The 26,090-nt window shown below is 44.6% G+C and overlaps 1 protein-coding gene across 2 annotated transcripts in view; it reads left to right on the plus strand.

The window, feature by feature from the left end:
- The first annotated feature begins 223 nt into the window (after window positions 1–223).
- LOC140202842 (arf-GAP with SH3 domain, ANK repeat and PH domain-containing protein 1-like) overlaps window positions 224–26,090 on the plus strand; it is a 531,099-nt gene continuing 505,232 nt past the window's right edge. The window contains exons 1-2 of one of the 2 annotated variants that reach the window (XM_072268282.1): window positions 224–554; window positions 979–1,091. In XM_072268282.1, coding sequence (XP_072124383.1) covers window positions 1,033–1,091 — 59 coding nt within the window. In that variant the 5' untranslated portion in view covers window positions 224–554; window positions 979–1,032. The remainder of the gene's footprint in view (window positions 555–978; window positions 1,092–26,090) is intronic. The other variant, XM_072268281.1, reaches the window with a different exon arrangement.

The following is a 26,090-nucleotide window of genomic DNA, read 5'->3' on the forward strand; positions in this document are numbered from 1 at the left end:
AATGCGGTTTCATTGCAGATGAAAAACAACGGGCAGATTAGTGATCAAATCTGAACCTGTGAAGTTTCTTAGTGTGTTTTTACGTTTGTCTGATTTCCGCTGAATGGCTCGATTTCCTGGAGTTTCCACTGTCAGCTACATCTCTTTCCATTGTATTCCGTCCCGCTCACATGGTGAATTTTCCTTCCGTTTCTGATTCCCAACTTTCCACAGAGCACAAGGAACGGATATGGACGCAAATCACAATTCTCTTCTCTCCATTGCTAGCTGAGGTTTAACGGAACTTCTGTAAAACTCAAGCACAGACTCCGGCGATCGAACCTGAAGATGAAAATGATATAATGGCAGATATTCTTGTGTATAAACTTAAGTCAGCAACAAAATCAGTTTCAGTATTGGTAGGTTGTTGAAAACTATAGGCGTGGTCTGGGAAACTCTTTACACTGAGTTGGTTAGTGGCGGGGCGCTAGAACCTTTAAAAATAGTCATTAATAATGTAAATCTGAAAGTGATCCGAAAGTATGGCACGTTTTTGCTATTTTGTCCTTCGCAAGGTAACCCGTTAGATCTTTTAAACTTTCTCAACTGTAAACTGTTACTTTTAAATCTTTAAACTGCAGAGATGAACTAATGATACGCTATCGACTCCTATATACCGTAGTTTATAAGTACTTTCTGAAATTTGAAACTTCATGGTAAAATTTTTTCAACCAACCAAGTAAACCATTTTGGAACTTTTTTTTACCAGATATGTTATTCGATTTTATAGTGATTTCTAAGTGTTTAAATAGATTGTAAGAGCTCTAATAGAAAGACAAACATTTTCTCTGTGTTGGTGGAGGGGGGGGGGGGGTGTTACATATGGATAGTCCAAGATCCTTTTTCTCCCGTGTTTTTAGTGAGTGAGCAGCAAACCGTTATTGTGAAGCCAGGTTGTAAAAGTAACCTGCGATTTACATCTTCACTTGGATATTGCAGGAGCGAACTTCGCTGCTTTCCTCCACGTAGTTGGTACTCGTAGTCGAGTAAACCATGAAGTCTTCAGCCTCCAGATTATCAACGTTCTCCTCGAGGGATTCCTTATGGAACCGGTAAGCTAAGGGTTAACTGCACGAAGGCAGGCCTCTCTGACAACAGGAGTTTGATACCGTTGTTTATCCATGAACATTTTTGAGAAGTTGTTCTTTAGATATCAGTTTCTTTGGCCAATCCCTGCCGCCGAATGTTTTTCAGGAGGGCGGGAGAAGGGGTTCAGTTGGTGCTTAGGGGAGATTACCCGGTGATGGTGAAAGTGGCCAGAAAGTTGCTGTAAAGTTTCCTCACATTCCTGCAGTTAGTTGACAAAAGTGGTGTGTTAACTTCTGGTTTAACTTCAGCATGAGTTGTGGCTACAACATATCAGATTTCAGAACATTGGATCTTTTTTTTAAAGACATGACGGATTCACTCGATCTCTTCAAACCTCCCGCATACAATGAAAACCCATTTCTTTGGAGTTTATGAAAAATAATGATCTCCTGGAAGAAAACACCCCGCGGAGAAACCGCCATGGCGTTAAGTACATGTTTGTAAAACCAGACAAGACAGATGTCGTAGTGAGGTTTAAAGCGCACACAAAAAAGTTCTTAACCTTACATGATGCCCTTATCCAGTGTAAACTGAAGTGTTTATGTTAAAATGCTACTCTTTCAATTTGTCTCAGTCAGCCATTTAATTTGTGTAGCTAATGTTATTCTTCCCCGAAGTGAAGCTGTGAGGTCAGATTCCAGAAAGCTATGAACTTAAAAGAAAACGGTCCAAAGAAATATCGTTTTGCATTGTGTATTCCGATGCACTCTCGAATCAAACAATTCTAAATAAATGTGCATTTTTACGTAATACGGAGCAGATAAAATGTCGAAATGTATAGGAATTATAAACTAAAGGGCTGGCGTTGTTTTGCGTATTCGGTTACACATTTAATTCGTGGAAAACTTTTTTTCTTTAGAACAAAATGATGATGTGGCACTGAAAACATATATTCACCCTTGAGTTGCCCATGTCCTTAGGTTTGACTCAAATTGTTACTTATTTTAAAACCTAAAGGTGGCGCTGCAGCCGCGTAAGTGCGTGTGTGTGTGTGTGTGTGTGTGTGTGTGTGTGTGTGTGTGTGTGTGTGTGTGTGTGTGTGAGAGAGAGAGAGAGAGAGAGAGAGAGAGAGAGAGAGAGAGAGAGAGAGAGAGAGAGAGAGAGAGATCACACTTTGGCGAATGTGAATGACCAACCTCTTCAGAGAATATGGCCCTTTTCTAACAAGAACAAATCTCTATAACTAATCAAATTGAGGAACAATTAACAAGCATTGCAGGTAAAATATTTAATGCAATAGGAAAAGGAAGGAGAAAGAGAAAGTAAAAAGTACTATAGCTAGCTTGCCCATCCTGGTGCCCCTTCCCCTTCCATTCCTCCCACCATCCACACTCCTCAAAATTAGGTATAATATCTCTGGCATGTGTTATGAAATTTGTTTTATGGCAAAAATATATTGCAATACTGTAAATTACAGTAAGAAGTATACATAAAAATTAAATAAGTAGTGCAGAAAGAAAGGAAAAAAGCTAAGGTAATGTTCAGGGTTTATTGTCCATTCAGAAATCTAAGGGCAGAGGGGGTGGTGATGAATCAGCATACCGGAGGGAGTTTGAAAATCTGACTGAGTGGTGACATAACAACAACCTCTCACTCAGTCAGCAAGACCAGGGAGCTGATTACTGATCTCAGGAGGAGGAACCCAGAGACCCATGCACCAGTACTCGTTGGAGGATCTGAGGTGGAGAGGGTCAGCAACTTCAAGTTCCTTGCTGAGTACTGATCTGTCTTGGGTCCAGCCTGTAAATGCAATTATGAAGGAAGTACAGCTGTGCCTCTACATTTTTAGGTGTGTGTGAAGACTCGGGATAACATCTAAAACTTCGACAGAATTCCATATACTGTATGTGTGGTGGAGAGCATATTCTCTGATTACATCAGGCCTGATATGGAAACACCAATGCCTTTGAATGGAAAATCCTTCTAAAAGTAATGGTTACGACCCAGTCCATCACGGATAAAGCTCTCCCCAACATTGAGCATATTTACAAGGAGCACTGTCGCAAGAAAGCGGCATGCATCATCAAGGACTCCCACCACCTAAGCCATGCTCTCTTCTCACTGCTGCCATCAGGAAGAAGGTACAGGGGCCTCAGGACCCACACTACCAGGTTCAAGAACAGCTATTGCCCCTTAACCAGGCTCTTGAAACAAAGGAGGCCAGAAAATCTTTCACTGTGGGCCCAAAGACCCGAGATCTTTGCAATCTTCAGGCACAGAGCTCGTAAAAAGCAACAAAATGGACCTTTTAACATCGTAAACCGGCGGGTTGTTGTAATGTCTCCCGCTCACTGTGAAAATGGGGTCACCTCCCTCTCCCTCATTAGGGAGAGAGAAAACCTGTGGTCTGTCGAATGCTGGATGAAATGCGATAGTGTTTGGGGTAACTGCAAGTCTGTGTCTTTGCTATCACCTAGGTCACACTTGTGCTCAGCAATGGCTGTGCTTTTTTTGCTGGGGGGAGGGGAATCATTGCTTGCTGCTGCTTACACATGGGAGGGGGGAGTTGGGGGACGGACTTTGGGGTTCTCATGTTTAACTTTTGTTCATTCTTTGGGGCACTTCTCTATTTTTGTGGATGTTTGCAAAGAGAAAGCATTTTATATACATTTCTCTGACATTAAGTTGGATCTTTGAACTTCTGATTATCCATGATCTTACGGACATTGCGTGCAAAGTTGTTGCTGTGACGCCACTCTATCTTGCTCCTGTACTTCTCCTCGTCACCATCTGAAATTCTGCCAACAACAATAGTGTTGTTGAAGCAAATGGTTTTTGAGCTGTGCCTAATGACTCTATCATGGGTGTGGAGAGAGTAGAGCTGTGGGCTAAGCCTACATCCTTGAGGTGTCAGTGAGGAGGAGATGTTATTTCCAATCCATACAAACTGTGGTCTTCCGGTGAGGAAGTCAGGGATCCTATTGCAGAAGGAGGTACAGAGGCCCAGGTTTTGGAGCTTGTTGATTAGAACTCAGGTTTTGATTGTGTTGAACACTGAGCAGTAATCAATAAACAGCAGCCTGACCTAGGTCTTGCTATTGTGCTGCTGCTGTGGCCTTTAGCCTCTGTGAATCAAAGTACAGCCACGTGGCACATTAATCATTCTTGATGGTGGTGTAACAGTGGTCAAGTGTGTTGGCTCCTCTGGTTCCAATTGTGATTCCGCTAAGATGGTGCCATTAAGTGGCATCCTTTTGTGTACTCTTTTCCTATCAAATTCTTCTTCTTCAACCTATCAAATGTTGAAAGGACTAGGTAGGGTGGATGTGGAGATGTTTCCTGTGATGGATGTATCCAGAACTAGAGGGCACAGCCTCAAAACTGAGGGGTGACCCTTTAGACCAGAGGTAAGGAGGAATTTTTTTAGCCAGAGAGTAACAAATCTTTAGAGGGATCTGCCACAGACTGAGGTGGAGGCCCAGTCCGTGCATATATTTAAAGCAGAAGTTGACCGTTTCCTGATCGGTCAGGGCATCAAAAAGTATGGCAAGAAGGCAGGTGAATCCGGGATCAGCCATGATGGAATGGTGGAGCAGACTCGATGGGCTAAATGGCCAAATTCTGCTCCTGTGTCTTATGGTCAGTCCTTCGCTTTTCCACTTTTCGTCTCCTGTCACATATCAGTTTGTACTCCTTCCCTCCCTTCACCTTCTTATTCTGGCTTCTGCCCGTTTCGTTTCCAGTCCTGATGAAAGGTCTGAGCCGAAATCATGTCAATTTATTTTCCTCTGTAGATGCTGCCTGACACACTGGAGTATGTGTGTGTTGCTCAGGATTTCCAACGCCTGCAGAATCTCTTGTGTTTATAACAACACCAAAGACTGTGCAGCTAGACACGGCTCACACACCAGCTATGTATTGGCCGATGTTCAACTGTTGTCAGAGTCTCAGGTGGTAAGGAGGATCTCAGGTGTAATATAGATCAGCTTGCTGAGTGACATTGCAAAACAACCTTGCAGTCAATGTCAGTAAAACCATGGAATTAGTTGTGAACTTCAGGAAGGGGAAGTCGAGGGATCACACACCAGTCCTCACCGAGGGGTGAGCGGTGGAGAGGGAGGGTCCTCACCGAGGGATCAGTAGTGGAGAGAGTGGGTCCTCACCGAGAGATGAGCAGTGGAGAGGGTGAGTCCTCACTGAGGGATGACCAGTGGAGAGGGTGGGTCCTCACCGAGGGTTGGGCAGTGGAGAGGGTGGGTCCTCACTGAGGGATCGGCAGTGGAGAGGGTGGGTCCTCACCGAGGGATCAGTAGTGGAGAGAGTGGGTCCTCACCGAGGGATGGTAGTGGAGAGGGTGAGTCCTCACCAAGGGATGAGCAGTGGAGAGGGTGAGTCCTCACCGAGGGATGAGCAGTGGAGAGGATGGGTCCTCACCGACAGATCGGTAGTGGAGATGGTGAGTCCTCACTGAGGGATCGGCAGTGGAGAGGATGAGTCCTCACCGAGGGATGAGCAGTGGAGAGGATGGGTCCTCACCGAGGGATGAGCAGTGGAGAGGGTGAGTCTTCACTGAGGGATAAGCAGTGGAGAGGGTGAGCAGTTTCAAGTTCCTGGGTTTTAACATCTCTGATGATCTATCCTGGGCCCAAAATATTGATGTAATGAAGAAGGCATGACAGCAGCTATACTCATTAAGACTTGGAGGAGACTTGGTATGTCACCAAAGACTCTCACAAATTTCTACAGATGTACCGTAGAGAGCATTCTGACTAGTTGTTTCACAATCTGGCATGGAGAGCCCAATACACATTTGGAAAAACCTCAGAGGGTTGTAAACACAGCCAGCTCCATCATGGGCACCAGCCTCCCTACTATCAAGAACATCTTCAAAAGGACATGCCTCAAGAAGGCATCATGCATTATTGGGGACCCTCACTAACCAGGACACTTCCCCCACTCAGTACTACCATCAGGGAAGAGGTACAGGTGTCTGAAGACACACACTCAGTGGTTTAGGAACAGCTTCTTCCTCTCCGACATCAGATTTCCAAATAGTCTATGGACATGGACCACTACCTCATGATTGTGTTCTCTTCATGCACTATTCATTCATTTGTTATATTTCTTATTATAACTTATGGAAATATGGAATTTACATATTGTACTGTACAGCTGCCACAAAATGACACATTTCACGACATATATCAGTGATAATACACATGATTTGGATTGTGACTTACAATCTGAAGGAATGAATTGTAAATGATTAATTTTGAAAGTATTATTTGACAGTAAATTTATCATTCTGAACCAACATAAAAGCATATAATAGAGCAAAAAATAGTGGGAAGTTAGAGGATTGGGAAACTTTTAAAAGCCAACAGAAGGCAACTTAAAAAGTCATTTTGAAGGTAACGATGGAATAATAAACTAAGCTAGACAATAATATTATAGAGGGTACCAAAAGTTTCTTCAGATGCATAAAGTGTAAAAGGGAGGCGAGAGTGGATATCAGACCACTGGGAAACAATGCTGGAGAGGTAGTAATGGGGAACAAGGAAATGGCAGATGAACTGAATGAGTATTTTGCATCAGTCTTCACTGTGGAAGACATTAGCAGTATGGTAGAAGTTCCAGGTGACAGGAAATTACTATTACTAGGGAGAAGGTTATTGGGAAACTGAAAGGTCTGAGGTCACCAGTTGGTGTATTTCCCAGGGTTCCGAAATAAGAGGCTGAAGAGATTGTGGAGGCATTAGTAATGATTCTTCAAGAATCATTAGATTCTGGAATGTTTCCAGAAGACTGGAAAATTGTAAATGTCACCCTACTCTTCAGGAAGGGAGAGAGGTAGAAGAAAGGAAACTATAGGCCAGTTAGTCTGAGATCACTGATTGGGCAGATGTTGGATTCGACAGCTAGGAATGTGGTTTCGGAGTACTTAGAAGCACATGATAAAATAGCCAGTAGCCAGCATAGTTTCCTCAAGGGAAAATCTTGCCTAACAATCTGTTGGAATTCTTTGAAGAAATAACAAGCAGGAGAAACAAACGAGAATCGGTTGATGTTGTGTACTTGGATTTTCAGAAGGTCTTTGACAAAGTGCCACACGTGAGACTGCTTATCAAGTTACGAGCCCGTGGTATTATAGGGAAGATTCTAGCATGGATAAAGAGTGGCTGATTGGCAGGAGGCAAAGAGTGGGAAAAAAGGGAGTCTTTTCTGGTTGGCTGCCAGTGACTAGTGGTGTTTTATCGGTGTCTGTGTTGGGACCAATTCTTTTCACATTATATGTCAATGATTTGGATGATGAAATTGATGGCTTTATTGTAAAGTTTGCAGACGATATGCAGATAGGTGGAGTGCAGGTAGTTTTGAAGAAATGGACAGGCTACAGAAGGATAGACAGATTAGGAGAATGGGCAAAGAAGTAGCAGATGGAATATAGTCTTGGCAAGTGTATACTCATGCACTTTGGTAGAAGAATAAAAGAGTTGACTATTTTCTAAATAGAGAGAAATAACAAAAACTGAGGCACAAAGGGATGGGAGTCTTTCTGCAGAATTCCCTGCAGACTTACACAGAACAGCCAGAGTTACACAGGACAGCCAGAGTTACACAGGACAGACAGAGTTACACAGGACAGGAATGCTTACACAGGACAGGTAGAGTTACACAGGACAGGAAAGGTTACACAGGACAGGAAAGGTTACAAAGAATAGGCAGAGTTACACAGGACAGGCATGGTTACACAGGACAGGAATGGTTACATGGGACAGGAATGGTTACACAGGGTAGGCAGAGTTACACAGGACATGCATGCTTACACAGGACAGGAATGGTTACACAGAACAGACATGGTTACATGGGAGAAGTAGAGTTACACAGGACAGGCAGATGACTAGGCATAATTACACAGAACAGACATGGTTACACAGGACAAGCAGAGTTACACAGGACAGGCATGATTACACAGGACAGGCAGAGTTACACAGACCAGGCATAATTACACAGAACAGACATGGTTACACAGAACATATATGGTTACACAGGACAGGCAGAGTTAGGGTCTGCGGGGGGTTATTGCCATCATTGACAGAGATGGAAACATTTTGGATTAACGTGTATTGTCTATTTGTAGTGAAGTAATTGCGTTAAGTCACTGGTTTGTATATATAGCACAGAATTTTTAATAAAGATATTTTGTATATAAAAAAAGGACAGGCAGAGTTACACAGGACAGTCATGGTTACACAATGCAGGAATGGTTACATGGGACAGGAATAGTTACACAGGACAGGTAAGGTTACACAGGACAAGCATAGTTTATGAATGAGGCATTAAGTGTCGCAGCAATAAGTCACTCCACCTGTCTTAATGGAGGTATAAACGAAGATAGTATTATCAAGCTCTTGAACAAGTAAGCCATCTTGATAGATATTCTCCCAAATGACATGGTAACCAACCATGTGTAGGTTGTGAAAACTTCTGCCAGCAATAAAATCATGTTTCATTTTCTGCAAAATCTGTCCCAGAGAGAAAGAGAGAGGTCCTCTGCTGGAGATTTTACGCATATATTCTGCTTCATCTTGTTTAGTTTGGAATAATTAAACCAAAATTGTGGCGATACAACACCCTTCTTATGGACACCTCTACAGATGAACGAGCTTCTGGAACATTATTTGATTCAGAAATCCAATATGTATACAAACATTCACTTCTATCAATGATGGAACTTGTTTTTCCATCTCCATCTCCCCTGTAACCCTCCCATCCCTCTCCTCCACCTCTCCCTCTCCCCACCCTCTCCCCTCCCTCATCACCTCCTCATCTCTCTCACAGCCTTCCTCTCCCCTGCCTCTTTTCTCCCCTCTTTCCCTCACCCCCTCCCCTTCCTCCTCCCTTCCCTCCTCTCTTTCCTCTGTCCCTCCTTCTCCCTCACCTCCCCCCCCTCTGCCTTTCCCCATCCACTCTCTCTCCTTCTCCCCTTCCCTCTCCCCATCCCCCTCTCCCTCTCTCGCTTTCCCTCTTCCTGGCCTCTCCTTCCCCCTCTCTCTTTCCCCATCTCCCTCTCCCTCTTCCCTTCTCTCTCCCTCTCTTTCCCTCTCCCTCTTGCTTTCCTTCTCCCCATCCTTTCTCCACTTCTCACTTTCCCTCTCCCCTCTTCCACTCAGACTTTCCCCTCCTCCCTCGTGCCTCTTTCTCTACCTCATAGCCTCCCCTCCCATATCCCTCTACCCTTTGCCCTCCCGTCTCCCTCACCCTCTTTCTCTCCCCTTCTCCTTTCCCTCTCCTTCTCTGCCTCCCTCCCATCTCCCTCTCCCCCTCGCTCTCCCCACCTCTGTTTCCCACTTTGTCTCACCCCCTCCCTCACTCCTTCTTCTAATTCTATCCACATTAACCCTCTTCTCTTAGTTTCCTTCTCCCCATCCTTCCCCATTCCATTTCTCCCTCTCACTTTCCCTCTCCCCATCCATCTCCCTCACACCCTCCCCTCTCCTTCTGCCCCTCTCCCCTTCCTCTCCCTCCCCACCTCCCACTCCCTCTGTTACTTTGTAACTCCCAAAAACTAATAGAAAGAAAAACATTCGAAACTGGCAATAAATGAGTCTACTGTTTAATGATACTCTCACAAATGATGTGGTTGCGTAATATCATATGTATATAACCCGTAATGAATTATGTAAACAATAAAGAATGCTTAATCAAACAATGTATTTACAATATTATTCAAATATTACTGATATATTAATACACAATGTTCCTCCCTGCTTAGCTACAAGCTCTAACTCAATATAGAATGTATCTCAACTCAAATTTGTGATGAATTGTTCTCCAGTTATCATATGTACACTGTATATATACAGTTTACTATATAATACTACTACTATATAGACATACATAGCATGGTAAATTTTGAATTGTCCCTGTCAGGCCTAAAGATTTAATCACTGTGGAGGATTTCTTATTCTTGTGGGATAACATTTTTCCTGACAAGGGGATCACTCTGCTTGGCAGGAGAGACTCGTGGCTGTGAAACAATCTCAGGTTCTGGGGCCTCCTCCTTGGTGGTTCTAGGAGTTGACTCTGAGACTGTAGGAAGCAGTTGTGACAGCTCTGGACCTTTTTTCTCTGATAATTTACTCTGCTCTCCTCAACAGATCAATGTGTTATCTCCAGATGACATCAGATGCAATCTCCACTGTGTCCTTAATTTTTCAGGTACCCACTTTAAATCCCCTCTGTAGTCCTTCACCAGGACTGCTTGTCCAAGAGTGAAACATTGAACCTCCTTCTTTGAGAAGCCCTCGATTTGTCTCAGCTGATTGTCATGCATACTCCTTCTGAGATTGTGTTTGAAGAGATTCAAACGTGAGGTCGAGGGACGACCCAGGAACGGCATAGCTGGTGAATTGCTGGTTCTGGAGTGTGCTGAATTGTGATATGACAGGAAGAAATTGACAAGTTCTGATTCAGTGTCAGTATAGTGTGTTCTGCTGACATTGCTCACAGTGTGTTCTTTGGACACTGGACAACCCTTTCCACCAAGCCACTTGTAGCTGGGTGGTACACTGCAGATGTAATATGTCCTATTCCATTCATTTTCAGGAATGACATTAACTGCTCAGCAATAAACTGTGGTCCATTGTCATTGACTAAGTGTTCTGAAACACCAGTTATTGAGAAGAGGCTTCTCAACGCATCAACCATGTCCAAGGCTGTAGTAGAAATTATTGGGAACACTTCTGGCCACTTTAGCACCCATGGACAGGCTCCCACTACCTACTGAATCCTCCCAATGGTGTGCACCTCAAATAGGCTCTGACAACCAAGTCCAGCTCCTGGTCTTCACGTGTGGTTTAGTTACTAAGCCTGACAGAACCATTCCTACTGACAGGAGAAGAGGCAAAGGCCAGTTAACGGTGCCTTAAAACTAATCGCTTTGGGCAGATGGGGCTCATCAGCTGTGGTTGGCTGCTCACCTAGGAGAAGGAAAACTCGGTTCTCAAACCTCCACTGGCTTGCAACTATACTCGCTCATGGGGAAGGCTTCAGGAGGTAACCCCTGGGGAAAAATCCAAAGCTGGAATCCCTAAGGCAGTCCTTCATTAAGTTCAATGTTGACTGGCAACTCCTGCGATGTTTCTGGTACCAAACTGTATCAGTCTCTACCATTTCTTTTGGATTCATCTGCTGTCTGGTGAGGGGGAGCTTGCGACATGAGCAGCAGCTTGCTCTCCATATCGTACTGCCCAGGCTTGGTATCTAGACAGCTGGGATGCAAAATCCATTGTCAACTCTGACCAACGGAGGCCTCGGACTCAGAGTCTGGCCACTTTGTAGCTGCATCCACAACTACCTGGAAATTTGTGTCCATGAATGGTCCGGCAAAATCCACATGAATCTTCTGCCAGGACAACACAAGCCATTTCCAGCAATAGAGAGGCACAGCTCTTGGCATCTGTTTTTGGATGTGTTGGCATCCCAAACAGTGCATGGCAAGTGGCTCAATCTGCTGATCTATCCCAGGCCACCAGAGGAAGCTTCGAGCCAACACTTTCATTTTGACCATGCCCACATAACTGGCATGTAGGTCTTCCAACACTTCAGCTCTCAGCTTGGATAGTACAGCAACTCTCAGTCCCCACAGAAGACAACCTCTGTCAAGGGTAAGTTCATCCAGGCACTGATAAAAATGGGGGATCTACAATTCCTGCGGCACATTCTAGACATTTTGAATTGCTATGTAGACCTGAGACAGTGCGGGGTCATTTCTGGTTTCCATAAGACATAGGAGCAGAATTCGGCCATTCAGCCTGTCATGGTTTCCATCATGGCTGATCCCAGATCTCACTCAACCCCACACAACTGCCTTCTTGCCATATCCTTTGATGCCCTGACTGATCAGGAAATGATCAACTTCCACCTTAAATATACCCATGGACTTGGCCTCATCTGCAGTTTGTGGCAGAGTATTCCACAAGTTCTCTACTCTCTGGCTAAAAAAAAATCCCTACTAACCTCTGTTCTAAAAGGTCACCCCTCTATTTTGAGGCTGTTTCCCTTTGGAATAGAGGCTTTCAATTTGCATTAGGGAGAATACATAGTTCCTGTTCCGAGGATAAACAAGACAATCCATCAGCACTTCCGTGATTAGTTGTCCTCCTGAATTTGATCTTGTAATTGTGCCTTCTAAGAAATGCCCGTCTCTGCTGCTGTTAGTGGAACATCTTTCTGTGGATTGACATGGATATTAGTGGTTGATGATTAGCAATGAGGTTAAACTCTCTCCTGTACAAGTACTAGTTGAAATGTTTTACACCCCAAACTATACTTAAGGACTCTCTGTCAATCTGTACATAATTTTTCTATGTAGCAGTAAAATGGCCGTGTTGCGAGCTCCATTCCGAATCTACAGTATACTACTAATTTCTACAACTTTCTTAGGATTTTCTGTTCCAGTAGCTGATAGTCACATCAGATACGATAGACTGACCCTTCTGAACATCGGAAAGATGGCATTTACCCTGTATGTGCCGCCTTTCCTACACTGGGAACCGCTGCTTGCGCGATCCATGGGAGACGCATCTCTTACACAACCACTACCTCTGAAGAAGGGTGCACTGGTGAGGCTGAGACGGTGTGCATATCGGCCGCTGCTCCCTAGCATACTCCTGGCTAACGTTCGGTCCCTGGACGACAAGCTGTGTGAACTGAGAGCCAGAATCTCCTATCAGCGGAAACAAAGGAATGCAACATTTTGTGCTTCGTGGAGACCTGGCTGACAGAGGACGTACCAGATCACACTTTGGGTTCTCCCTATTCCGGGTGAACAGGTCGAAAAACCTCTCTGGGAAGAGTGAAGGAGGAGGGGTGTGCTTCATGGTCAACAATGCTTGGTGCGACCCCAGAATGTGCATGCCCTCAAATCCTTTTGTTCCCCAGACCTGGAATACCTGGTGCTGCTGTGCAGACCCTACTGGCTGCCTAGGGAGTTCACAGCTGTTATCATCACAGCGGTATACATTCTTGACTTGGCTCTCAAGGAACAGCACGAGACCATCAACAGGCTGGAGAATGCACATCCAGAGGCTGCCTTCATCGTCGCTGGTGACTTTAGTCGAGCGTCACTGATGAAAGCTCTCCGGTTTTGTCAGCACATCCAGGTGAGCACTGGTGAAGGTAAGATTCTTGACCAATGTTACACTCCCTTCCGCAATGCTTACAAAGCTCTCCTTCTATCAGCTTTTGGAAAATCAGATCACTCTTCGATCCTGCTTTTGCCGATTAATTAAATTTGCCGACAATATTACATTGATTGGCCTTATCTCAAACAATGACAAGGTGGCCTACAAGGAAGAAGTCATCTTTCTGACACAGTGGTGGCAAGAAAATAATCTCTTCTTCAATGTCGCAAAAACAAAGCAGCTGCTTGTGGATTACAGGAGGAATGGAGATGAGCTAACCCCTATTGACATCAATGGATCTGGGGTTGAGAGGGTAAACAGCTTTACTACATCACCGAGGACCTCATGAGGTCTGTACACACCAGCTGTGTGGGGAGAAAGGAACAAGAGTACCACTTTCATCTCAGACGGTTGAGGAAGTTTGGTATGGGCTGCCAAATCCTAAGAACTTTCTACAGGGGCACAATTGAGAGCATCCTGACTGGCTGCATCACTGTCTGGTGTGGGAACTGTACCTCCCTTAATCGCAGGACTCTGCAGAGAGTGGTGCGGACAGCCCAGCGCATCTGTCGATGTGAACTTCCCACGATTCAGGACATTTACAAAGACAGGTATGTAAAAAGGGCCTGTAGGATCATTGGGGACCCAAGTCACCCCAACCACAGTCTATTCCAGGTGCTACCATCCAGGAAACGGTACCGCAGCATAAAAACCAGGATCAAATAGGTTCCGGGACAGCTTCTTCCGCGAGGCCATCAGACTGATGAACTCACGTTGATCTGAGTGCACTTCTATGTTACACTGACTGTTCTATTTATTATAAATTACTATGATTGCATATTGCACATTTAGACGGAGGCATAATGGAAAGAATTTTACTCCTCAATTATGTGAAGAATGTAAGAAATAAAGTCAATTCAATTCAATTAAGAAATCTCCTCTCTTCCATCACTCATAACATGTGACATGACTGCATTTATAACATCACAGGCAAGTTTCGCTGGACGATGTGGATCATAATGTGTGAGTACAGTGTCTGGTGTCACCATTTCCTTTGCCTTTTGGAAAGCCACCTCACACTGCTTTGTCCATTGCCATTTCTTCCCAATCTACAGTAATGAGTTCGAGGGGTGGAGCACAGTAGCCATGTTTGGTAGGAACCTGTTATAGTAATTGACAAATCTAAAGAAGGACCAATTCTTGTTAGATTCAGAGGACAACCATTTGATTTAGCAATTACACAGGTATATGCACCAACAACAGATGGAGCAAATGAGGATATAGATAAATTCTATGAAGAGCGTGAACAAGCAAATCTCAAGATATGGTTATTGTCATGGGAGATCTAAATGCTCACTCTTCCTAAGAAACCTGGAGCAATAGAATGTGAATTACATAGGACCATAAGTTTAATGAGTGATATCACTAAGTTACTTCTAAGAATTTTGATGACAAGAGCTAAAAGTAATATACAAGCCGAAATAGGCAAAGAACAATGTGGTTTTGTGAAAGACAAAGGTATAAGAAACGCAATATTGATGTTAAGGATACTATCAGAACGTGCTATTCAAGTGCAAAGAGATTTGTTTATTTGTTTCATCAACTACACAAAAACATTTGATAAAGTGAGGCACAATAAGTTATTTGAAATATTACAGGAAACTCCAGATCTAGATTCAAAAGACTTGCGCCTAATCAGAAATTTGTACCGGGAACAAACTGCCGCTGTAAGAATAGATGGAGAAGTGAGTCAGTTTACGAAAATCAAGAGAGGCATTAGACAAGGGTGTGTTTTCTCCCCTGATTTGTTTAATGTGTACAGTGAAACAATATTACAAAAAGTAAGAGGCATCTTGGGAATCAAAGTTGGCAGTGAAAACATCAATAATTTTAGATATGCAGATGACACTAATTGCAAGTACGGAGGAAGAACTACAAAACTTAATTGATATAGTTGTTGAAGAAAGTGCAAAAATGGGTCTATCGATCAATTGCAAAAAGACAGAATGTATGGTGATACCCAAAAAGAAGGGGAATCCTAAACACAAAATACTCTGCAGATGCTGGGGTCAAAGCAACACCCACAACATGCTGGAGGAACTCAGCAGGTCGGGCAGCGTCCATGGAAACGATCAGTCAATGTTTCGGGTCGGAACCCTTCGTCAGGACTGAAGAGGGAAGGGGCAGAGGCCCTATAAAGAAGGTGGGGGGAGGGTGGGAAGGAGCAGGCTGGTAGGTTCCAGGTGAAAAACCAGTAAGGGGAAAGAAACTTCCACCCAGCCCTCAAATTCACTTGGTCTATCTCGGACACTTCTCTCCCCTTTCTCGATCTCTCGGTCTCCATCTCTGGAGACAGACTGTCCACTGACATCTTCTACAAGCCCACTGACTCTCATAACTACCTCAACTATACCTCTACCCACCCTGCCACATGCAAAAATGCCATTCCCTATTCCCAGTTCCTCCGTCTCCACCGCATCTGCTCCCAGGATGAGGCTTTCCGTTCCAGGGCATCTCAAATGTCCTCTTTCTTTAAGGATCATGGTTTCCCTTCTGCCATCATCAATGATGCCCTCACCCGCATCTCCTCCGTTTCCTGCACTTCGGCCCTCAACCCAGCCTCCCGCCACCAGAACAGGGACAGAGTTCCCTTTGTCTTCACCTACTACCCCACCAGCCTCCGGATCCAGCACACTATCCTCCACAACATCTGCCACCTTCAACAGGACCCCACCACTAAGCACATCTTTCCCTCGCCACCTCTCTCCGCTTTCCACAGGGATCTGTCCCTCCGCGGCTCCCTGATCCACACGTCCCTCCCCACAGATCTCCCACCCAGCACTTATCCCTGTAAGCGTAAGTGCTACACCTGTCCCTACACCTCCTCTTTTGCCACCATTCAGGGCCCTAAACAGTCTTTCCAAGTGAGGCAACACTTCACTTGTGAGTCTGTTGGGGTCATCTATTGCATCCGGTGCTCCCGGTGCGGCCTCCTCTACATTGGTGAAACCCGATGCAGATTGGGGGACCGCTTCGTCGAGCACCTCCACTCCATCTGCCCCAACAGACAGGATCTCCCAGTAGCCACCCACTTCAACTCTGCTTCCCATTCCCATTCGGATATGTCCATACATGGCCTCCTCTACTGCCATGATGAGGCTAAACTCAGGTTGGAGGAGCAACACCTCATATACCGTCTAGGTAGTCTCCAGCCCCTTGGTATGAACATAGAATTATCCAACTTCAGGTAATTCCCTCCTTCTCCCTGCGATCCCTCAGAAGCAATCCCTGTGGAAAGCAAAGAGACGGGGGAGGGAAAGACGTGCTTATTGGTGGGATCCTGTTGGAAGTGGTGGAAGTTACAGAGAATTATATGTTGGACCCAGAGGCTGGTGGGGTGGTAGGTGAGGACAAGGGGAATCCTATTCCTAGTGGGGTGGCGGGAGGATGGGGTGAGAGCAGATGTGCGTGAAATGGGAGAGATGCGTTTGAGAGCAGAGTTGATGGTGGAGGAAGGGAAGCCCCTTTCTTTAAAAAAAGGAGGACATCTCCTTCGTCCTGGAATGAAAAGCCTCATCCTGAGAGCAGATGCGGCGGAGACGGAGGAATTGCGAGAAGGGGATGGCATTTTTGCAAGAGACAGGGTGGGAAGAGGAATAGCCCAGATAGCTGTAGAGTCAGTAAGCTTATAGTAGACATCAGTAGATAAGCTGTCTCCAGAGATAGAGACAGAAAGATCCAGAAAGGGAAGGGATGTGTCAGAAATGGACTAGGTAAACTTGAGGGCAGGGTGAAAGTTGACGGCAAAGTTAATAAAGTCAATGAGCTCAGCATGCGTGCAGGAAGCAGCGCCAATGCAGTCGTCGATTTAGCGAAGGAAAAGTCCTAAACTAGGCAAGACAACCCGCCTCAGAGTACTGAAATGTTACATTTATCCAGTTATGTTATATGGCTCAGAATGTTGGACAATATCTGGTAACATGAGGAAACGAATTGAAGCAGCAGAGATGTGGTTTTTGAGGAGGATGCAAAGAATATCATGGACGAAATGAATATCTAACGAGGTTGTCATGAACAGAGCAAACACAAGAAGAGAAATAATGTATGAGATCATGAAAAGGCAACGTAACTTCATTGGACATGTGATTAGGAAAAAGGAGTTAGAATGCACGGTAATTATGGGAAAGACTGAAGGGAAGAAAGCAAGAGGAAGGCAAAGACAAATGATGATGGAGATAGCAGCTAGAGAACTGGAAATCCATGTATGTTAATGGTGTGAGCATAATAAGTGATGCTAGGTTGAAAGAATTCACAATTGTGGTGTTGTGCCCTGGACCCATGATCTTCTAATCTTTTTAACACTGTTTTGAGATTTTTGGCGATGTTCCTTGTCATCCTCACCAATAACAAACAAGAGAAACTCTGCAGATGCTGCAAATAGAAGCAACACACACACACACACACAATTCTGAAGGAATTCTGCAGGCCAGGTAGCAGCTATGGAAAAGAGTAAACAGTCGATATGTCAGGCCAAGACCCTTCATTTGGTAGCATCCAGTAATGCCCCCCGCCACTCTCCTTCACCATTTTCCATTTCCATTTCCCTCTCTCGCTTTATCTCCTTACCTGCCTATCACCTTCCTCTTGTGTCTCTCCCCCTTTTCTTTCTTCTATGGCCTTCTCTTATCAGATTCCCCCTTCTCCAGCCCTCTATCTCTTTCACCAATTGACTTCCCAGCATTTCACTTCACCCTTCCTCCTCTCCCAGTTTCACCTATCACCAACTGCCTTGTATTTCTTCCTCCCACCACCCCCCCACCTTCTTACTCTGACTTCTCATCTTTTTTTCTCCAGTCCTGATGAAGTGTGTTGGACCGAAACGCCGACTGTTTACTCTTTTCCATTGATGCTGCCTAGCCTATTTGTAGCGATAAAGCCCTTTTTGAGTGTTTATGGTGAGAAATGTTTTGGACTATACTTCCATCTCCATCTGTAAGTTGGCATCAGCTAAGTCCACTTTGCTGAAGTGTTTCCCTCCAGAAAGGTTTGCAAAGATATCCTCTATCCTGGGCAGAGGGTATTGATCTATTTTCAGTACTGGGTTGATGTGACCTTAAAATCAACTAAGATCTTGACAGACTCTTGGCTTCTGGGACCCCTGGTGTTGGACATGGGTTCCAGTCAGTCTTGGAAAGAATTCCTTCAGCCTCCATGCGGTCTATCTTCCTGACCACTTTATCATGGATGGTATAAGGAACTGTACGTGTTTTATAAAACTTAGATAAGGCATTTTCATTTGACATTATTTTACCCAGGATATGTTTGAGTTTTCCAATGCTATCCTTGAACACTGCTATGGCATCATCCAGTACCTTTCTTCATTTTCTTTCAGTTGACTCTATTGCAAGGGATGTAGTATGCAAATTGTGGATGGATCTCCAGTCAACTTATAGTTGTCTCTGTGAATTGCGGCTCCATGATGCTGGCCCTCCTGTTTTTACCACATACAAGCCCAATGTGGCTTGTTGGTTGTCATATTTCACTGTTACATAGGCACTTTGACAGGAGTTATCGTTTCTCAGTGTAAGTTCTTAGTAGGATATCTGTAGGCTTCAATACAGTATCTTTGAAATGCCGTTCAAACTCATTTTGTGTCATGACTGAAACAGCCAATTAATTTTTAATTTTAATTAAAACATATTGCTTGATTCAATAGTTTCACATTGTACATTTTAGGGCTACCCAGTCCTGTGTCACTCTCAGCGTTATCAGATTTTTCTTCAACGGCATGCAGATTAGTGCTTTTTTTTGAAACTGCGAACTTGACTTTTAATCTTTTTCTCTTCCCTGTACAGTCCACTTACTTTTGTCTGCCCAACATCTCTTCGTATGTGCCCTACTCTGTTTGCATTTTCTGCAACTTTCACCTTTAAACTTGCAGTGGTCTCATACATGTAAGTCCCTGATAGAATGGTAACACAGTTCATTTAGCCATGTACAAACGGTTTCTGTTTAGGCATTCCAATTTTGTTCACGCTCACTTTCATTCCTTACTGCAACTCAATTGCATCTCTGTAGCCTCCACTGTTTCATTGGGCAGAGAATTCCACAGATCCACCACACTCTGGGAAAAGCAGTTCCTCCTTGTCTCCCTTCTGAAATTAATGGTCTTGGTTCTAAATATTCATGCATTACTTTCATAAAGTAATCAGTGAAGCTCATTCTGGCTGGCTTAGTTGGAGAAATCAAACATTGATACAGCGATTTCAAATTTCTTTTAAATATGAATTGTACGTCAGTTCAGAGCAGCTTTTGAATGCTTTCTTGGAAGATTCCACAAACTAAACGACCTCTCAGTGCATCATTAAGCCCTTCGCTGCACTGACAATGCTCAGGCAATTATTTCAATTCAGCCTTGTATACTGAAATGGATTCCTTTTGATTCCACTTACAAAATCTAAAACATAAGAACTTGAGAAATAGGAGCAGGAGTAGGCCATCTGGCCCATCGAGCCTGCTCTGCTCTTCAATAAGATCATGGCTGATCTGGCCATGGACTCATCTCCACCTACATGGCTTTTCCCCATAACCCTTAATTCCCCTACTACGCAAAAATCTATCCAAACCTGCCTTAAATATATTTACTGAGGAAGCCTCCACTGCTTCATTGGGCAGAAAATTCCACAGATTCACCACCCTCTGGGAAAAGCAGTTCCTCCTTATCTCCCTTCTGAAATTAACAATGGTCTTGGTTCTAAATATTCATGCATTCATAAAGTAATCAATAAAGCTCATTCTGGCTGGCTTAGTTGGAGAAAACAAACTGCAAACGAACTGTATGCTTTTCCATTTATCACATTCAGGAAAACTGACACTCACTTTTCATTAGCTATTTCATTAGCTTCAAAGTGCCGCTTAATTCATTCAGTATAAGTCACCTAGTTATCTGCTGTGCAATCAGCTATTTCTGCTTCTGTTTTAATTTACTATTATCACCTGGTACTCACTGTTTAAGAACCTGTGGATTTCAGAATCATTCTCATAGAAATATAGAATCATAGAAAATCTAGAACACAATACAGGCCCTTCGGCCCACAAAGCTGTGTCGAACATGTCCTTACCTTAGAACTACCTAGGCTTACCCATAGCCCTCTATTTTTTGAAGCTCCATGTATCCATCCAGGAATCTCTTAAAAAGACCCTATCAGTTCTGCCTCCACCACCGCCGCTGACAGCCCATTCCACACTCACCACTCTCTGCATAAAAAACTTACCCCTGACATCTCCTCTGTACCTACTTTCAAGCACCTTAAAATTGTCCTCTCGTGCTAGCTATTTCAACCCTGAGAAAAAGCCTCTGACTATCTGCACAATCAATGCCTCTCATTATCTTATACACCTCTATCAGGTCACCTCTCATCCTCCATCGCTCCAAGGAGAAAAGGCCATGTTCACTCAACCTATTCTCATGAGGCATGCTCCCCAATCCAGACAACATCCTTGTAAATCTCCTCTGTACCCTTTCTATGGTTTCCAACGTCCTTCCTGTAGTGAGGCGACCAGAATTGAGCACAGTACTCCAAGTGAGGTCTGACCAGGGTCCTATATAGCTGCAACATTACCTCTCGGCTCTTAAACTCAATCCCACGATTGATGAAGGCCAATGCACCATATGCCTTTTTTTTACCACAGAGTCAACCTGAGTAGCAGCTTTGTGTGTCCCATGGATTCGGATCCCAAGATCCCTCTGATCCTCCACACTGCCAAGAGTCTTGCCATTAATGCTATATTCTGTCATCATATTTGACACACCAAGATGAACCACCTCACAGTTATCTGGGTTGAACTCCATCTGCCACTTCTCAGCCCAGTTTTGCATCCTATCAATGTCCTGCTGTAACCTTTGACAGCCCTCCACAATATCCACAACACCCCCAACCTTTGTGCCATCAGCAAATTTACTAACCCATTTCTCCACTTCCTCATCCAGGTCATTTATAAAAATCACAAAGAGTAGGGGTCCCAGAACAGATACCTGAGGCACACCACTGTTCACCAGCCTCCATGCAGAATCAGAATATGACCCATCGACAACCACGCTTTGCCTTCTGTGGGCAAGCCAGTTCTGGATCCACAAAGCAATGTCCCCTTGGATCCCATGCTTCCTTACTTTCCCAATAAGCCTTGCAAATGCCTTGCTAAAATCCATATACACTACATCTACAGCTCTACCTTCATCAATGTGTTTAGTCACATCCTCAAAAAATTCAATCAGGCTCATAAGGCACAACCTGCCTTTGGAAAAGCCATGCTGACTATTCCTAATCATATTATGCCTTTCCAAATGTTCATAAATCCTGCTTCTCAGGATCTTCTCCATCAACTTACCAACCACTGAAGTAAGACTCACTGGTCTATAATTTCTTGGGCTATCTCTACTCCCTTTCTTGAATAAGGGAACAACATCCGCAACCTTCCAATTCTCCGGAACCTCTCCCATCCTCGTTGATGATACAAAGATCATCACCAGAGGCTCAGCAATCTCCTCCCTCACTTCCCACAGTAGCCTGGGGTATGTCCCATCTGGTCTCGGTGACTTATCCAACTTGATGCTTTCCAAAAGCTCCAGCACATCCTCTTTCTTAATATCTACATGCTCAAGCTTTTCAGTCCTCTGCAAGCCATCACTACAATCACCAAGATCCTTTTCCATAGTGAATACTGAAGCAAAGTATTCATTAAGTACCTCTGCTATCTTCTCCGGTTCCATACACACTTTTCCACTGCCACACTTGATTGGTCCTATTCTCTCACATCTTATCCTCTTGCTCTTCACATACTTGTAGAATGCCTTGGGGTTTCCCTTAATCCTGCCCACCAAGGCCTTCTCATGGCCCCTTCTGGCTCTCCTAATTTCTTTCTTGAGCTCCTTCCTGCTAGCCTTATAATCTTCTAGATCTTTATCATTGCCTAGTTTTTTGAACCTTTCGTGAGCTCTTCTTTTCTTCTTGACTAGATTTACAACAGCATTTGTACACCACAGTTCCTGTACCCTACCATCCTTACCCTGTCTCATTGTAACATACCTATGCAGAACCCCACACAAATATCCCCTGAACATTTGCCACATTTCTTCTGTAAGTTTCCCTGACAACATCTGTTTCCAATTTATGCTTTCAGGTTCCTGCCTGATAGCCTCATATTTCCCCTTACTCCAATATTTCCCTATCCGTCTCCAATGCTATGGTAAAGGAAATAGAATTGTGATCATTATCTCCAAAATGCTCTCCCATTGAGACACCTGACCAGTTTCATTTCCTAGCACTAGATCCAGTACAGCCTCTCCTCTTGTAGGCTTATCTACAAATTGTGTCAAGAAACCTTCCTGAACACACCTAACAAACTCCACCCCATCTAAACCCCTTGCTCTAGGGAGATGCCAATCAATATTTGGGAAATTAAAATCTCCCACCATAATAACCCTGTTATTATTACTCCTTTCCAGAATCTGTCTCCCTATCTGCTCCTCGGTGTCCCTGTACTATTGGGTGGTTTATAAAAAACATCTAGTAGAGTTATTGACCCCTTCCTGTTCCTAAATTCCATCCACAGAGACTCTGTAGACAATCCCTCCATGAATTCCTCCTTTTCTGCAGCTGTGACACGATCTCTGATCAACAGTGCCACGCCCCCACCTCTTTTGCCTCCCTCCCTGTCCTTTCTGAAACATCTAAAACCTGGCACCTGAAGTAGCCATTCCTGCCCCTACACCATTCAAGTCCCTGTAATGGCTATAACGTCATAGCTTCAAGTGCTGATCCACGCTCTAAGCACATCCATTTTATTCATAATTCTCCTCGCATTAAAATAGACATCTCAAACCACCGGTCTGAGTGCGTCCCTTCTCGATCAACTGCCTATCCTCCCTTTTGCACTGTGTGAGCCAACCTCCCTTTCCTCCATCACTTCAGTTCAGTTCCCACCCCCCATCAATTCTAGTTTAAACCCTCCCCAACAGCCTTTGCAAACCTCCCAGCCAGGATATTCAAGTGTATCCCGTCTTTTTGTACAGGTCACACATGCCCCAAAAGAGGTCCCAATGATCCAGAAGTCTGAATCCCTGCACCCTACTCCAATCCCTCAGCCACGCATTTATCCTCCACCTCATTCTATTCCTATACTCACTATCACGTGGCACAGGCAGTAATCCCAAGATTACTACCTTTGAGGTCCTGCTTCTCAACTTCCTTCCTAACTCCCTGTAGTCTGTTTTCAGGACCTCCTCCCTTTTCCTGCCTGTGTCATTGGTACCAATATATACCCCGACCTCTGGCTCTTCTCCTTCCCACTTCAAGATATCGTGGGCACGATCAGAAACATCCTGGACCCTGGCACCTGGGAGGCAAACAACTCTCTGTGTTTCTTTCCTGCATCCACAGAATCACCTGTCTGACCCCCTAACTATAGAGTCCCCTATCACTGCTGCCATCCTCTTCCTTTCCCTACCTTTCTGAGCCACAGGGCTAGACTCTGTGCCAGAGGCATGACCACTGTTGCTTCCCCCAGGCAGGCCATCTCCCACAACAGTACTCAGGCAGGAGTACTTATTGTCAAGGGGGACAGCCACAGGGGTACTCTCTAGTATCTAACGCTTCCCTCTCCTGACTGTTACCCACTTATCTGTCTCCTGAGGCCCCGATATGACTCCCTGTCTATAGCTCCTCTCTATCACCTCCTCACTCTCCCTGATCAGACGAGGGTCATCGAGCTGCATCTCCAGTTCCGTAACGTGGTCCCTTAGGAGCTGCAGCTTGACGCACCTGGTGCAGATGTGGCAATCCAGGAGGCTGGGCGACTCAGAACTTTCCACATCTGACATTGAAGCACCTTCAATTACTCCAAAAGACTGAGGTTTGGTAAAATACTGAAAGGCTTTTATTCGCTGTACAATACGACCTCCACAGTGAGTGTCTGCCCCTGGACTGAGGGGGAGGGGCAAGGCGAACACCTTTATACAGAACTCTGTGGGAGGAGCCACAGAGGCAGTCAGCAGAGGGGTGTGTCCAGACAGGTAACCGAGTTACAACATATATACATGGTTTACCACAGACACCGAGCACAGAAAACTGACCTCACACACATTCTTTCTGTCTGTATTCTCGAGAACCTCCTCTGGACCCTCTCCAATGGCAGCACATCCTTTCTTCAATAAGGGGCCCTAAACTGCTCACATTACTCCATGCGGTCTGACCAATGCCTTACAATACCTCAGCATTACCTCCTTGCCTTTATACTCTAGTCATCTCAAAGTGAACGCTAATTAGGGGCACATGCACGGTTAATAAAGGATATCTGAAAGTTGCTGTCATTGGTGACCTTTGTAAAAATTACACTGATACACTCTAAATAAACACAGAACAATACATCTTGTCAGTTAAAATAACTTTGAGAGTTGATTATAATGAACCAACCTTCTGCATCATGGTAGTGCAGCAGTTAGTTTAATGCTTTATAGTGCCAGCAATCCAGTTTCGATTCCTGTTGCAATCTGTAAGTTCTCCCTATGACTCCGTCGGTTTCCTCCCACATTCCAAAGACATACAGAATAGTAGGCTATTTAGTCACATGGTGTAATTCGACAGTGCAGTCTCGTTGGAACATGTTAAAGAACTGGAGCTGCTACTCGATTGCTTTGGCTCATAAGGGAAATTGAGGAAATGATCGAAAGGAGCTACAGGGAGGAAGTCACCCCTAGATTATAGGAGGCAGGTGAATGGGTGACTGACAGGAGAGGGAAGGGAGAAAGGCAGCTGGTACAGTTAACCCTGTGGCCATTCCCGTCACTTTACCATTTTGGATACTGATGGGGGGTGGGGGTGTGGGACACAACCTAACAGTGGGGGAGCTGCGATGACCATGTCTCCAGCACTGAGTTTGGTGCTATGGCTCTGAAGGGAAAGGGCTAAAGGAAGAATGCAGTGGTGATATGAGATTCCATATTTACAGAAGTAGATAGGAGAGTCTTTGGCATGATAGATAGACCCAGATTGTACGTTGCCACCGAGATGCCAGGGTCATGGACATCTCGAATCATATTCATGGCATTCTAGAGAGTGAGAGTGAGCAGCCAGACTTCTTGGTACGTATCTGTACCAATGACATAGATAGGAAAAGAAAGGAGTCCTAAAGAGAGAATTTAGAGACATAAGTAGAAAGCTGAAAAACAGGGCCTCCGGGGTTATAATCTCTGGATTGCTGCCTGTGCCACGTGCCAGTGAGGGCAAGAATAGAATGATTTGGCAGATGAATGTGTGCCTGAGGAACTGGTGAACAAGGCAGGGTTTTAGATTTATGGATCATTGGAACCTCTTCAGGGGGAGGCATCTCCTGTACAAAAGGGATGGGCTACACCTGAACCTGAGGGGGTCCAATATAATTTTGTGCAGGTTTGCTGGAGCTGTTGGGGAGAGGGTTAAACTAATTTGGCAGGGGGTTGGGAACTGGAGTGATAGGACTGCTGGTTTACAAGCAGAGGTAGTGTATACGGAGTCTGTCAGGAAGGACAGGCAGATGATAGGAGTCAGTGAGATGGGTTGCAGAAAATAGATATTAGACCAAGGGGGAAAATGATGCTGAAGAGGTAGTAACAGGGGACGGTTAAAATGAACCTGCTTCACTGTGGAAGACACTAGTACTATGTTGGAAGTTCAAGAGTGTCAAGGGGCAGAAGTGAGTGCAGCTATGATTATGAGAGAGATGGTCCTTGCAAAGCTGAAAGGTCTAACGGCAAATAAGTCACCTGGACCTGATGGACCACACGCCAGGCTTCTGAAA

The sequence above is a fragment of the Mobula birostris genome, chromosome 9 (assembly GCF_030028105.1).
Source record: "Mobula birostris isolate sMobBir1 chromosome 9, sMobBir1.hap1, whole genome shotgun sequence".
In the NCBI taxonomy this organism is placed as follows: domain Eukaryota; kingdom Metazoa; phylum Chordata; class Chondrichthyes; order Myliobatiformes; family Myliobatidae; genus Mobula; species Mobula birostris.